The sequence below is a fragment of the Glossina fuscipes genome, unplaced genomic scaffold (genome assembly GCF_014805625.2).
Source record: "Glossina fuscipes isolate IAEA_lab_2018 unplaced genomic scaffold, Yale_Gfus_2 113, whole genome shotgun sequence".
In the NCBI taxonomy this organism is placed as follows: domain Eukaryota; kingdom Metazoa; phylum Arthropoda; class Insecta; order Diptera; family Glossinidae; genus Glossina; species Glossina fuscipes.
This window is the reverse complement of record NW_023998456.1, coordinates 743,628-760,103: the sequence shown is the minus strand read 5'-3', so window position 1 is coordinate 760,103 and position 16,476 is coordinate 743,628. Positions and strand designations below refer to the sequence as shown.

Genomic DNA, 16,476 nt, shown 5'->3' with positions numbered 1-16,476 from the left:
GAATTCAAATTTTTGTACGAAAAATTGTGAGCGAGCAAACTTTTTTTGTTCCTCATTTCGCGTAAGTACCGAATCGATGATTTGTTTTCCAGCTGCAACGAATTGCGGACGCAATGAATTCTTCAATAAATTAACCCGCGTTTTATAACAGCTGTTATGTATGTACATACGTCACAATAAATAAAATGTATTATTCTCTCTCTCTCTCTCTCTCCCCTGCCGCTTCTTCTAAATATTTCTCACAAAAACAAAAGTTCCGCGACACACCTCCCTCTATGTTTTTCACTTGCATGTATATGTGTGTGAAGCAAACTTGAGAACGGGTAAATATAGGTAGACAGTAATAAAAATATTCAAAAAAAAAAAGAGAGAAGTTTGTCTAAACAATTACTTATCGTTATTATTATTATTATTATTGCGTAAAATGTTAAAGAAAGCATTGAAACGAAATAAACGAGATTGAGAAAGTAATAAACTAAAAGCTAACAACGCAACAACATTTTAAAGCAGTACATATTTGTTAGACGGTGAGAGTGGACGTTGAAAGTGGTTTTCGCGAAAAGAAAAGTGCATTAGTATATATCTACTAAGTGTTCGTTATATCCAATACAGAGAATAATAATATATATAAATATTTATATACACGTATATATTTGTTTTTTTTTTTTTAAAAGCTGCACTCTACAAAAATTGGTCAAAATGCGGATATTTCCAGCCCGATTTTCAAACATAACGAAAATGTTAGATTTTTATTCGCAATTCAATCCATCACCGCTATCCATTAAACAATTCATTGATTTCGGTGAGTATTGTGTAATAATTGTTTTTGCACGTTTGCGTCCTCCTATGACAATATGCGAACAACAAACACCTGATAATCGCCAGCAAACAGTCTTATATGCAAATGATCATATTAGATCAAATTTGTTGTCCCTTATACTTTATTCTAATATTGTGTTCGTTCATTTGTTTTTAAAATGAGAGTAACAATTAATTATTTTTATCTTTAATCATATAAACATTTTCATTTCCTTTATCATTTCACATTTATCAGCAAACATTTTACAAGTAGGTGAGCGGTGTTTGGTAAAATATTTTGCAATTTCTTTTCTTTTAAATGTTTCGCTATATAAATTAAAATTATTATTATTATTTTTTTTTCTTTTTTTGCCTCTTTGTGATCGTTTAGTAGTGACTAATTAACTATGTATGAGCTCTCTTATTGAAATTGAAGCGAGGTTACTACTTATGATTTATTTCTTTATAAGAAACTTGAAAAAATTCTTTCAAAAATTTAGACTACTTGGAGATTGTAAGTTTTTTAATGTATTTTTCCGTTTAAAAAGTTGTTCTTATTTATTTCACGAGTTCAGTTAGTTCTTTGTGGAAATAATTTCCTTTAAGACCTCTGTAATAATATTTGACCTAAGGTGGCTATCTGGCTAAGTGCTCGAAAAAGTGCTCCAATCTGATTCATTTTTGACAGCGGTCGTCCTTCGGCCTACACATCTCAGCTTACCGAATTTCATCAAAATATCTTAAAAATTACGACTTGTACAGGGAGTACAAAAAAAAGAAGACGGGCGAACGTAGGGACAAGCTCAAATCGATTTAGAAAGGTTCTAATATAATAAAAGGTAGGTCTATCTAAAGTTCTTCCTGATATAGCATACATCCCTACAAAGAATTACGCCCCGTAGGGGGAACACAAAAAAGAAGACGGACGGACGCACGGACGAGCTTATATCGATTCATAAAGGGTTCTGGTATAATAAAAGATCCATGTCAAGTCCTTTCGTGTGTAGCATACATACCACAAGTAATGTAGGTTACAAAAACTAAAATTACGATCTTTCTGTCGTTCTTCGGAATCTCTGTACATCAGATTGTCCGCAAAAAGGAGTCCATGATATTGTCCGTTTATTTTTGAGATTAACTGGATGTTAAAGAAACCAACACCTTAACGCCTTAACTAGAGTGAGAGAGAGAGAGAGAGAGGGAGAATTACTTGTGAGATATTAGAATACAGTCTACGAGAAAAGACGTAGAACTTTTGCACAATTATGTTTCATATATTGTGTATGCATATTCAATTCTACTGAAATACAAATGTCAACAGCCTTTGCGCTGTACAAGGTCAACCCGATACATCTAACCTCGTATTCATTTAATAGCGAAAAGCATTGCCACAGCATGTAACTTATATTGCTAAAAAAAAAAAAAAAAAAAAAAAAACAAAAGAGTCGTTAAAAGCGTACTGAGATTTTCATATCCGTACATTAGCATTGTTATTCCGTCCGATTATTTGAAACACGATAGCGGGCAGATTGAACAAACGTTTTCATTTCCGCTCCGGAGAACGTATTATTATCGTTGTTACACCATCTGCCCATTTGAAACCGCAAAGTTTGCAAATTGAGCTGAGAAAATTAATGAAAAATTAATTAACAACAATTCTATTGTTATTTAATGGCTAAGAGCATTTTGTAAAGAAAAGTAATTGAAATTACTGTAGGCATATCTACACACAAATTAGTTGCAAGTTAATTAATGAGATACGTGAACGGGTTCACAACCGATAAAAATTTCATTGAAGTGCAAAAATGGAGAAGCAATATTTTCTCAATATTAGGTGTGATATCCGAAATGTTGTGATTAGTTATATTGTATAGTCTAAGTTTAAACTCCACTGTCAGTCACTGTTAACTCAGTGTGGTATTTTGCTTATGGGAATTCTCTCACACTCTGGAGGACACTCGATCACGCACAAATAGCCCGTGTGTCAACAGGTGTATTGAGGATAAGGTTTCCATACAAGCACTTACGTTAAACCACTAGAGACATCTGCGAGGAAGGATGAAGTTTTAGATAGTGCCTTATTCTCACCAGAGGGAGGGATACGTCCTTACGGCTAATTAATCTCGAAACACTGAAATATCTGTAAGGATAGTCAGTACGCTCTTTACTTGTTCTTATTCTGGAACTTCAGGGTAGCCTCCCTCCCTTGCTTCCTGTGTGGCGTGACTGACGCCTTTTCATTCTGCATGCTCGCGGGTGCCATAGAGTTAAGCCTTCATGGTGAGTATCTGCGTTAACTTCATGATATACATCCGTAAAGATCGTCAGAATATATATTTTAACAGTTATGCATATTACCAGTCCGATTCCTATAAAATTACATGAATTCTACATATGATATAAAATATTAATGAAACAATCACTTACGTCAATTTGCATTACAATGAAAGTAAATGCTGTAGAATTCATGTCCGCTGGTAGTAATAAGTAATATTTTCGAAAGAATTTTTATTATAATATTTATAACATTTGTCAGCTTTTGCTTGTTACATTCCCTAATTGAAAGGTCAAATCAAAGCTCTGCAGGAATGTTTGTGTTGATGAAATAGGGGTCGCATTACTTTTCGAGATTTCCAAGAGGGCCGGTTATTCGTACTAGATAAAATCGTAACATGTTTAGGCTTTGCGTCTGCAATGCCTAGAAGATGAACAAGCTATCAAATTGTTGGGACCCTATCACCAACAACTGATACCTTTGGATTCTCCCAGAAAATATTGGAAACATGGGGCTTGAATACTGAAAGCAGCAAATGTTGAGACAGAGGATTGAACATTTTTTTTTTTTTTTTGTTTTACTGAACTCGGAGAATAGGATCTAAAAGTGTATTTGGTTGCGTCGCTGTTACGATTAACCTTTAAGGTGTCGAATACCATCACAAAGCAAGTAAAATGATACTTAAAATGGGACCTTGATGTGTTAAATCAGAATAGAAAAGAAAATGAAATCTTCAAAATTTGCTATTCAAAGAGCCATTAACTTATATGGATCCGAGGTTTTGTTGTAAGACTTCCTTCCCTTTGAACCATGTAATGCAAAACCTTTCATACCTAAAGCGCAAACTAAAATATCCCGATTAGCTTAACGAAACATATTCACATCTTAAGCAATCTTTCCAAAGCTTATGATTAACCTAGATCTTGTGTGGATCTGAAATCACGCAATGCAAGACGTCTCATACCTGAAACGTAAACTGAAATCCCCCGATCCAGATTAAAGAAACATATTCATGTCTTAAGCTACCTTTGCCAAGCTTATTATTATAAAATATCGTTACTTAGATTTTATAGACATCCTACTGATCGAGTGAATGTAAACAACTAATGCCACGAGATCGATTAAATTCTTAATTTCTCGATTCTTTTGTTAAAACGAATATGATTTCCAACACATGCAGGAATTTCGCCTACATAATGACATTACAACCGCTGAACTGTGAATAGATGGAATAAGAAAACTCAAAAAATGAATTCAAACACAAGAGTGACACAAATCGCTCGTGTAAACGAACTAATTTATGGGGAAATTGATATCAGTTCCTCCTTCATCTCTTCTCAATCAATTTCATTAACTTCAATCAATCAATTATTGTATCATTTACTTGAAGCGGGATTTGTGGATAATAGTAAACACACAATTATAAATATAGTTATACGCGGAGTGGATATGAAAGATTTAATTCCCTCCTTAGCAAGTCCAAATCAGAAAGTATTCATGAGGAAACCTTGAGGTGAGACATCGAGGTTTTATTCTTACATTATTTTTAAACGTGTTGAACATCTTGCCATGTTTGAATAGATTTAAATTCCGTTCTGAGTGACACGAGTAATGTATAAATACATAAAATAAATATGTATACATACATACACACACACACACACACATATATATATATATATATATATATACATTAATTTGTATATAATAGAGAAGCACTCATAATAAAGTCTTTTCGTTTTTTGTTTTATTCCTTTTGTTTGTTTTTACTTCGTCTTAGAAAACGTAAACAGATGATAAGGGGGTGTGTATGAGCTTTCTTTGTTTTTTTAAAACTACAACTGATTTAATCTGCTAATCTCGCGATTACGTTTGTAACGCTAACATGTACGTTGCAATAATGCGAGTGGCCTTAAGTGCTTGCATAAATATTTAGAAAAGAACAAAAAATTCTACAAAAATAATATTTGGAAAATTGTCAGAGGGACATCGAACTGGTGAATTGTTAGCAATACCATATATCGTTGATGATTTTAGACATGAACCTTTTGAATAGATCGTACCTTGAACTTAGATAACACTGAAGAGGCCCATAATATTTTATCGCTATTTGTAGAGGGTGGAGAAGAGGAGAAGCCACGCTGCTATCTGGTATCTTTAGACAAGGTCTACTCGCCAGTTAGAGCGCTGAGAGTCCTCTAGAAAGAAAATTTATAAAATTTAAAACGTCAAGAAAACAAAAATAATTCGCAAGTCCATGCAAATTACGTTTTCATAAATTAGCGAAAAGATTGATAAGAAGAAATCTATACTTGCGGAATAAATAAATAATGTGTGCGTATTATTGGGTGTGAAAAGATTCGGCCAAAGCTCTCTATGGCCTCCAAAATTTTTTATTTTTATGTTTATTTAGTTATCGACCTTATTTTTTGTTATAATACCTGTCGAGACAATGTTTTTGTTTCTCCGCTTGTGTACGAAAAAAATTACTTACTGAGTTATAATAATGATAAAATTGAAATTATATTCTCTTCGAGCCAAATACATTCATTTGCCTTGCTATTCGTTTGGGTAACGTCAACAAATATGATTTAGAAAGCTCGGAACTTTTAGGCACGAAGTGTATACATTTTATATCAGCGTAAGATTTAATTCATTTTTTTTTTGAAGTTATATCAAAGACACAAAAACAAATTTCTTAGAAGCCTACGATTTCATTCACTTTTTATCGCTTGATTATTTTTGCTTAGTCCTTCCATTCCTTCAAGCCGTGCTCTCTTAACTTTGAATTTTGTACATTTTATCAGTTTATCTCACTACAGGCTTTACCAACATTGACTAGCATCAAATCTATGCACAAGTTCACAATGAAAATAGAGATAGTCCAACCTTTGACCCGTTTGGTCTCTATAAGCATAACATTCCGAACCAAATATGTAAGAATAAATGTAAGTTAGCGGGCCGACTGAGATGTGAGTGCGCGGACGCCTTACATTTAGCCCTAAAGATTTGGTTACCAGTAAGTGGTGGCTATAATGACGAAATTTTGGATATATTTTCCTCAATAGTTTATAAAGTAATCTTAAAAGAAGCGCCTTCAAATACTTAGTCTGTTTAATCAAGCTTTGTGGCGACTTGTATAAGTTGATATAACTAACTGTAGCTTGTAGCTTGCAGGTTCACACTAAATCACTAAACCCCGTTCATCTTTCTAAGACATACCCGCGCCTTTGGTGCTGTCGCTGCTTCTCTTTAACAAGCTCTAGTTTCTAGATTTATAAAGAAATGGCCATCTGCACGTTGTCCTGCTAATCCCAAAGATAGTAGGCCTTAGTCACCCGGCCAATATTTACTCTCCTCTATAACAAATTTCTTTACATTGCTGTCAAAGTTATCAACCATGCGTCCATCTCGTTGCTCATAAATCAGTTTTGATAATACAAGGTAGCAGTAGCTAGAATTATGTAAAAAGAATAAGAGAGAAATGAAAATAGTTCATTCTCAAAACTAGTTACCGCCATTTTAACGCTGCTTTAACTAACATTAATAAACGTTCCTGAGATGATAAATATTACATCTGACATCTGACTCTAAAAATATAAAACGCAGATCTGTAAATCTCCGAAAACGCTGCAAGTCCACTCTATTCTATTCTATTACGAACTGATTGACACTATTACCTTACTCCAAAAAATTGAAACTCTACATGTCTACAATTCCATTAAGTGTTAGTTGACACTTTTACCTTAACCCGAAAATTATGGTATTCAGACAGAGTCTTCCCTCCCTATATTCTCTCTTATACAACTTAATATTCATACTTAAGTATATGCATATATATGTATAGTACTTACATCACTGCATCAATCTAAATGAAGTGCCGCATGTTAATAGGTCACGTATACTTTTTCAAGGGTGGTGAGGCACTTGGTGGGCGTCATACGCCGAATATAATCATTTTCTTCTTCTTTTTTTTTTTTCTTTTATTTTCTAATTAATACAAATTTACAAAGTACTTATTTATTTATATAAAGACAGAATTTGTTTTTTTTGAAGCTAAGTGATAAGAAAAATAATCGAATAAGAAAAATATATTTATTTATTGATATTTTAAATTTACTTTTCGTGTGCCTCCCTTTTCTTCCCTCGCATCTATGTCACATTCAAATAGACTCTTTGCACTTGTTTAATAATGCACCTCAACCTTCAATACCACATGTGCAAAAATAATTGTCAGTCCATTTTGAAGTGCATGTAAACAGATGTGTTTGCAGGCAGGCATACAGAAGTGAATCTAATTTGAGTAGTTTTTATAATTATCTCCAATAAATTGAAATTTACTAATAATTTTGCCACTTTATCTTATCTAACAGTTCAAAACACTATACATTTCAAAATCCCCGAATTTGAATTTTATGAAAACGTGGAGGGAATCTGTGTAGAAAGTATACGCTCTTAATTTGATTTCATAAAAAAAATGTAAAAAACATCTTTGGCCATTGGCTACCTATGAAAAACGTTGATCGGAAAATATGCTGAACTCTCATTATTTTAGCCGAAGCTGACTGAAAGCTACCTGATAGTATATGAAGAACACTTTTCTACATATTATTTATACACATTCCACAATCCAGCAGCCCTTCTGTCTGCACTTGATATCCAAATCTTTGTGCATCCTTTACGACTTGTGCTACACGGGTATATTAACTTAACGCGGATGTGTGCAACATCCAGGAGGACTTGAGATACACCGACCTTGCATTACACCGATCGATTCGACTGATTGTGAATCGATTTAAACTTGCTTGCCCGTCTGTCCATTTCGTTGTAAACCTACATCCGGCAATTTTTGAGATATTTTGATGAAATTCAATTCCGATCGTAGCGTTTTCTCACCCATTTTTCATACATACAACGCTTCATCTTGAAAAGTCGTTACATAAATATCTGTATGGTGGTCTACGGTACTTAATGATGAGCCCACGCCCAATATAGCGTCCTTACTTGTTTTCAAGTTAGTAAAAAATCATTTTGAAAAGAGAGACCAAACTATGTCTGAACTTTATATAAAGTAAGGGAGGTACGTGTGCATGATAGGCTCTAAAGTGAAGTTAGATGACTTTTTAACCTCATCTATTTATGTGCTAATGTTTTTCAGGTCAGAATGCCTGCGAAAAGAAATCATTTGTTTTTTTAAAAAAAGAACTTCCAGTACGCTTGGCAAATATTATGAAAGAAATCGCTCTGTTACCTGATGATCTGTTGCACACGCGATCCGTGGGTCATGTTAGTTCGTGGTACGTGAAAAGTTTCGAAGAGGTTTTACAATTTGAAAAAGCTGATCCAACACATGAAAATTTGCAATTGTAAGTTACATAAGAACTTACTTAATAACTTATTAAGAAGACGAAGAGGATTAACTTTGCGTTCATTTTTCTTAGATTCGTTAATGTTTTGGAGCATATACGCAATCGTCACAGTGATGTGGTACAAACCATGGCTCAAGGCGTTATTGAAATGAAAGAGACTCAAAGTGATGCTGTGGATTCTTCTATGGAAGCCTCGATACAATACTTTTTAGATCGCTTGTATATGTCGCGCATTAGCATACGTATGCTAATTAATCAACATAGTAAGTTTTTTCACATAAATCTCTTTATTATTGTGAATGTTTCATTTAGGGGTTTAGGAGAATCAAAGAAAAATATAAACGGGGAGAGAAAGACAAGAGGGAGAGAGCTTGCTATGTAGGATTACATGTTCTTGCTTATTTTTGTACCCATCACCGAGGGTGAAGATATATTCAGTTTGTCAAAACGTTGGCAACACGCAGAACGATGGTTCAGAAACTCGATAGAGTGTACATGCTCTTGACCAGGACTAAAAGCTGAATCGATTTAAGCACGTTCATCTGCACGTCTGTCTAATGTCTGCTGCTGGCCGCAAAAAGGAAGCTAGTGCCTTCAAATTTGACAGAAACATTGGAATTTATTGCACACAGTGCACACATTGGTGAGAACATCTCAGTTTTCAAAAGCAAAGACAGTTTGTTTCTTTGCTCTTTGGTCACAAACTATAGCCGATAAAAGTATAAAAATGTGCAAATATATTCGATTGGAAAATGGAAAAATTCGTCCATGCCCACTCAATAGTATTTCACTGCCTGAACCACTGAAGCAGCGAACTTCAAAATCCCATTGAAGCACACACATTCTTGGCACCTTTTAAATTCGGAGGGTACTTAAGCGTGTCCGTCTCTCCAACTGCAATCAGTGCACGATAATCCGTTTGAAAAGATGGAGATATCACGTTCGAATTTCCCCACAAAATTTCCCCATATATTCCACCAAAATGGAAACAATCAGCCACGCCCATCCAATATTGAAGTGCACGAAAATTTGCCTTTTTCGTTTCTTTTCTCATTCTATGACAAAGGTGGTAGGTGTAAAAGATTCTATCACAGCCGAGGATAATTTTCGCACTTGTTATGGATTTGTATGGTTCTGTAATTGTATGTGTGCGTGTGTATTTTAGTAGTACGTGCGTCCGTCATCATATGGAATGAATAAGAATAAAAGCAGTATTTATTAGTCATAACTTTTTTCATTAGAGTGAGAAAGCATATTTGCACCAAAACAGCATTGAATGCGTTGAAGAACTTCTGGCCTAAGTGTTTTTTTCTTTTTATAGATACAGGTTTTTAAATTTCGTTACAAGCAATCCCGCAAGAACACGTTTTATGGAACAAATTTTTACTCAATCTTGCAGTCAAATATCTAACACTGCCCAATATATGAGATTAGAAGATTCGATCCATACACACATTGTTAATTTTGTTAATTATGAACACTACTGTAAAATAATAAATGACGAAGCGAATTGCCAAAAAGTATGACGTAGACCCCTTGCGCTTTTGTCTTTTCTTATTTTCAATATTCAAATATCAAAACATATGCCACGAGCAAGTGGTTGATGTAATTTGTAAATAACATTTACACACGGGCGTTACATTTCAATCATAATTTCCGATTTGCAAACGCCTAAGCAAAGCGCAAGAAGAATGTTTATCGCAGACATTATACAGAGGTACAGAGCTGTCTTCTTAAACCGGTTTAGAATTTGATGTTGATGAAGAATTTATAAACTTATGAGGCTTCCTTCCGGGTGTTGCAAACGTTTTGGCAAACTGAATATATTCCCATCCTAAGATGATAGTGTAGAAGGCTTGAGTGACAAAAAAAAAACACTCCGCTCCAAAAGATTGAATATTTTTTTAGGCCGTCTCATATTAAGTCTTGGTTGCAAATTTTGAATTTTTTCAAACGAAACTTTAGAAGCATTCCTTATAAAGATTGCGGTAACATAATAGGAACAAAATGTTAAATGGTGTCACAAAAAGTAAGCTTGCAGGCTGGCAGGCAGTAGTTTGCCTTTATTTATTTTGTTCATCGTCGTGTGTTTAGGCTAATTTACTTCATGTTGCACTGTTGTGGCAATATTGTACAGCTCGTGTTCGTTAGAAGCATACCAAACGGTCAAGAGGTATTTAAAAAATGTATAAGTATCTGTATCAAAACCAACAAAGAGAAGTAAGGACTTAAGGAAATATTGACGCTGACTGCGCAGTTATGCTGCGCAATGGCTTGCGTCAATGTTCTGAAACGTGTTTTAGCTTTCAGGAATAGTGAAAACACTATAGTGAGATGCGGCTTACCATTCAATACTCTGCGTCACTTGGTTTAATATAGGCGTTCAAAATAACTGTTTATATAGCATTTTAAATGACGGTTCGTCGTTTATCTAAAATATATCGTTTTACCAAATTTCATCAATGTCTCAAAAATTGCGACTTGTACGTTGAACACAAGAAGACAAGAGTGACAGACGGACAGACAAGTTTAGATCGGTGTAGAAACGGTCTTTGAATCGATCAGTATAATAAAAGGTGACTCTATCAAAAGTCCTTCTTGGTGCCGCATACATCCGCACAAATAAGTGATGTAGGGTATAATGAATCGTTTAGTAAGCAATCAAACTTTTCAACTTAAGTGAAAAGGTGCGATCTAAGCGTGAGTTCCCCTCTTTGAAAAAACGAATGTGAAAATTTTTATAGAGACCTTAGTTTTTGCTGAAAAGCGGGATTATCAGCGGCATTGTTTGCCTTGCCTTGGCCTTGGTTGGTTTTATCGTTATCTAATAGAATGACGCCATATCCCTGCATCAACAATTTTAATATATAATAATCTATAACTAATCAAAATGATTATGTAAAATGGCACTATCATCATCATAGATTGATTAAAAGTGTATTATTGCGATAGTGTTTAAAGGTCAGTTGATTTATTACATGTGTTATTAATATTTTTTTAGCATTACTGTTCGGCCAGTTTCCGAATGATCAGGGAAGACACATTGGCTGTTTGGATCCCGCGTGCCAAATAACGAATGTGGTGACTGATGCTTATGAGAATGCTCGATTTTTATGTGATCAATATTACTTGACAAGTCCACGACTGGAGATACAAGAACACAATAAAGTGGACAATGAAAAGCAGCCCATACGAACTGTATACGTACCGTCGCATTTGTATCATATGCTATTTGAATTATTTAAGAATGCAATGAGAGCTGTCGTGGAACATCACGATCAAGATACTAGCGATAAATTGCCGCCAATTAAAGTGTTAGTAGTTCGAGGTAAAGAAGATATCTGTGTAAAGGTAAATAAAAAAATTACTGAAGCTATTCCGCTAATTGATTATAATAATTGTTAAAGGTTTCCGATCAAGGCGGTGGTATTCCACGCTCACAAAGCGATCAACTGTTTAAATATATGTATAGCACCGCTCCTCAGCCATCAAAATCTGATTTGCATACAGTACCCTTAGCTGGTTATGGTTACGGTCTGCCGATATCACGTCTCTACGCTCGTTATTTTCACGGTGATATTGTTTTGCTATCATGTGAAGGTTATGGGACTGATGCCATTATTTATTTAAAGGTATTTACTGAAATTTTTTGAAAATGCATTAAAACTAAATGCCAATTTTCAATTTTTCCAGGCAATATCTGATGAGGCCAATGAATTGTTACCTATTTTTAATAAAACAAGTTCAAAATTCTACAGAGCAACGATACCCACCGGAGACTGGTCAAATCAGGTAAAAAATACGAAAAAGAAACAGAGCGCGACAGAGCAGAGCGCTGCACAAGTATCAAGCTGAAATGCATTGAATTGAATGAACTAAGTTTTGATTGTTGACGAAATGCTTTCCCAAAACACCCTTCCCCACAAGCTAATAATTGGTCGTTCCTATGCTTTGTAACTAAAATTTCAATGTATGCTGGTTCATTCATTAATTTTCGGCCGCCAAAATTACTTCTAAAAAAATACTTAAAAAAATTTTTAATCGTGCAATCACATGGTTTGTTATTTGCAACACGTTTTATTTTCTTTTTTTTAATACCGACCACCCGAGGGTATTGGGATTTGTTACATGTTATAATCCCGGTTGAAGACTCAGGAACAAGAAGAAGAGAACTTAGACAAAATTGAACACGTGAATATAATAATTCCGACTTTGATTTAAATCGGTTCAGTAGGTTTGCTTTTAAAATTCTTACCGATACATTATGATTAAGAGAATGATTATAAAATAATCCTGAATGGACACGTATTGCTTCATTTTCATAGAAAAGAAGAATGAGATTATATTCAAAAAAAAAAAAAAATTTCAGAATTTTTTTCGTTCATATAAAAAATTGTTTCCGAGATTTTCAAATAGATATTCGCCTCAGGTGGTGGGTATGGAAGTTTCGCTCCAAAGCGAATATAGTATTTTTATTTGCTCTTTTGCTTTTCTTTTTTTTTTTTTTTGCTTTTTTCTAGATTCGATTTTTCTCCTCTAAGAACAATAGTTGTCTTTAGATTATAATCTGTAATTTTTGTGGAAATGTGTTACATTTTGAAGCATGTTTGTAACTTTTTTTTTTAAATATCTACACATATGTATACATTTATTTAGTTTTTAGGCATAACATTCCGAAATTGGTTTTTTTATACAATTATATAAAAATATCGGAACATTATAAATAAGTTTTCAATGGCAAGCCATAAATTTTATTAAGCTTTAATTAAAAAGAAAAAATTACAAATTTTATTTTTTAGCGCAACTTTTTAAAAAAAAGCAATTAATAAATACTTACAAAAACACACACACACACATATATATATATATATATATATACATGTAAGTTTTGCATGCACACAGACGCAAAAATTTGCAAAATAAATATATTCAGTCGACCTGTTATCATTTCCATTCACAAAAATTAAATAAAGTTTTAATATTCCACATTAAAATCAATTGATCATTAATTGTATAAAACTATATAAAACTATGTAAACTTTTCTAACACAATACTCATATGGAAAATTTACTACCTACGCCTTTATAAAATTTCTATTTCCCTTTCAAAATAAAATGGTTTCATGAAATTTTTCTAAAGAATCTTCTTTGGCAAATTTCGCATTGCGGCGCAATGCTCACACATAATACACAGCCAAAAACTTGAAGAAAATCTCACACCCAATAAGGATAAGATTTTCAACAGGAAGACTCATAACCTTAAATTAATAAACAGGATCAATAAGTTATAGAAACTCCTCATACATTGGCCTGATCGTCGACAGACTTACTCCGTTTACCCAGAAACAACAACAAAAAAATTGTTTTCAATATAACAGCCAAGTGCGATGTAATTTAAAATATTTGTTACGCCTCATTAGAGCAATTCGGCTAATTAAACGGTGTCACAACGGTTTGCAGGGCAACAGTTTAAATTGATTGGCATTTTAATTGTCTCGTCTTTTTTAAGCGTATCTGTTTTATCATTTTGCGAGCTATGTTCAGATAAATACCTACAATTCTTCTGCAAATCAATAATAGATGGCTCACTGCGTTTGAGGTGGCCTAGCGTTGTCCTGGTGGAACACGACACCTCTCCTGTTGGCCAATTCTGGCCGTTTCTGGTCAATCGCTATTTTCAAACGGTCCAGTTGTTGACAGTAGAAATCAGAATTTAGCGTTTGGCCGTATGAAAGCAACTCATAATAAATAATCCCCTTCCAGTCCCACCAAATGCATAGCAAAACCTTCCGGGCCGTTAGTCCTGGTTTGACCACCGTTTAAGGTGCTTCACCGCTTTTTTACCACGATCGTTTTCGCACAGGGTTATCGTATGTGATCCATTTCTCATCTCCAGTCACCATCCGTTTAAGAAATGGGTCTATCTTATTCCGTTTGGCCAAGGTTCGCAGATGGAAATTCGATCCATCATGTTTTTTTCTGTTAATTGGTGTGGCACCCAAACATCGAGCTTCTTTTTGAATTCAGCTTTGTGTAAATGGTTTAAAACTGTTTTATGGTCAATTTTTATCTCCTGGGCGATGTTACGACTGCTAACATGCCGGTCAACTTCGATCATTTCTCCGATTTTATCGACATTTTCGACGACCGGCCTACCTGTGCGAGGTGCATCTTTAACATCAAAAATTCCTGAACGGAATCTACGAAACCAAAATTGCACATAATTGGCTGTTACAGTATCGGAACCATAAACACCATTCACAATTTTAGCCGCCTGGCTTGCATTTTCGCCTTTGTCAAAGAAAAACTGTAAAATGTACCGAATTTTCTCTTTGTTCACTTCCATTTTTAACACGCTGTAACTCACAACAATCAAATGAAATATATTAGGTTGGGAAAAAAGAAATCCATTATTTTTATATGAACTTTAGGACTTTATTGAACATGCTTCGGATTGTCCGATTTGGGTCAAATATGCACCGTTTTGTTGTATGATTTGTTGCCATTTTAAAGGTAACTTTAAAATGCCTCTCTCTCATAGAAGTCCTGATCTCTATTTGCAAAAAACTCTAGTAGTCGATTTTCACAATCCTCCCTAGATTCCAATTTTTTATCATTAAAGAAATTTTGCAATGCAAGAAAAAGATGATAATCGCTTGGTGCCAAGTCCGGACTGTATGGCGGATGCATTAAAACTTCCCAACCAAGCTCCCGAAGTTTCTGGCGCGTCACTGTAGATGTGTGGTAACACTTCAAGGACAGATGAGGTAGGGATGTGAAAAAAGGACACGTAGGTTTTTATTTGAACTTTAATAAAGTTGGCGACAGATTTGGTTGCAAGTATACGTCTTGCGTGCTATCATATTCGCCTTTTAACGATGTTACTTTGTTAGAAGTGATCTTTCCTAAGTTCTCCAATTATTTTCTCCTATCTTCCTATTATTTCTAGTCTAATCTGTAAACGATTGAAGATAATGAAAAACGTCTCAAAAGACTTCAATTTTTATTATACGTTAACAGAGTTGCTTTTTTGAGTAAGTGTTGATTAATTGGATGACCAATTAAGTGAAAGTTTCATAGCTGCAACCTTTCCGTTTTATTAAAAGTTTTCTCTACGCGGAATACCATCCTGTAATTGAGAGACTTAAAGAAAGTAAGAATTTTGTTATTTTTAAATTTAAATCATTATTATGATAGCGCAGACTTTTTCAAGATAAATTTTTTAGTAAATAATGCATTTTTGTTTTCTACCTGTCTTAGGTCTTTTTAACTGTTAATCATATCAATCTAAAGTCATTAGTCGACAATTCGAAGGACATTTATTTTATTTTTCCACTTGCTTTTTGATTGAAGTGACCATTAATGTAATTAATCTTGCTGTACGAATAAAAAAAAAGCAAGTTTTAGTTAGTGATTTCAGTTCAGTTCAGTTGTGAATATCTTTAGTTAAGTGACATTTACTCGCACTCGTCATGAAAGTATGCTCTTCAATTCGGACGTGTTTTCCAGCGTTTTTAATTATCAACCCATTTTTCAAGCATTTCAAACTTCACCTATATTTATATCCTACATCATTTGATACAAGGTGTATTAAGTTTGTGGCAGTGTATGCAACATCCAGAAAAATTTATGATAGACCCACGTTTTATTATGCCGATCGATTCCAAAAATGATCCTAACGATCTAAACTCGTCTGTCCATCTAATATCTGTTCATGTATTTTTGCATTCAATCTAAAGGTCATAGTTTTTGAGATATTTTGATAAAATTTAATATCCCAATATTGGTCGAGATATAAATCCGATTGAAAATGCTTTGGATACGACCACTTTTGTGACCAGTTCCCACACATTGTGTTAGTTTGAAAAGACATTATATGAATATATAATTGCATTACGGGAAGAGGTGTAGGATATTTAATGATGAGCCGTGGCCGACTATAATGTTTTTACTCCTTTTGGAATAATAGAAAGAGTTTTTGGGATTGATTTATTTTAAACTTTTAAAAAGTTCCTTTCAATAGATTTTTGATTT

At 34.1% G+C, this 16,476-nt stretch overlaps 1 protein-coding gene across 1 annotated transcript; it reads left to right on the top strand.

Moving 5' to 3' along the window:
- Positions 1 to 609: 609 nt before the first annotated feature.
- Positions 610 to 12,361, top strand: LOC119639683 (pyruvate dehydrogenase (acetyl-transferring) kinase, mitochondrial). Its single transcript, XM_038037237.1, has 6 exons — positions 610 to 802; positions 8,232 to 8,439; positions 8,515 to 8,705; positions 11,444 to 11,793; positions 11,850 to 12,074; positions 12,136 to 12,361. Exons 1-6 carry the CDS (start codon positions 700 to 702, stop codon positions 12,295 to 12,297), a joined length of 1,239 nt encoding a protein of 412 aa, XP_037893165.1. The 5' UTR covers positions 610 to 699; the 3' UTR covers positions 12,298 to 12,361.
- Positions 12,362 to 16,476: the final 4,115 nt, after the last annotated feature.

Excerpts from the sequence above, each read along its gene's own strand:
- LOC119639683 (XM_038037237.1), top strand. The coding sequence starts at position 700 with ATGCGGATATTTCCAGCCCGATTTTCAAACATAACGAAAATGTTAGAT. Across the intron at positions 803-8,231 it reads TAAACAATTCATTGATTTCG|GTCAGAATGCCTGCGAAAAG; the intron begins GTGAGTATTGTG and ends AATGTTTTTCAG. Across the intron at positions 11,794-11,849 it reads AAGAAGATATCTGTGTAAAG|GTTTCCGATCAAGGCGGTGG; the intron begins GTAAATAAAAAA and ends TAATTGTTAAAG.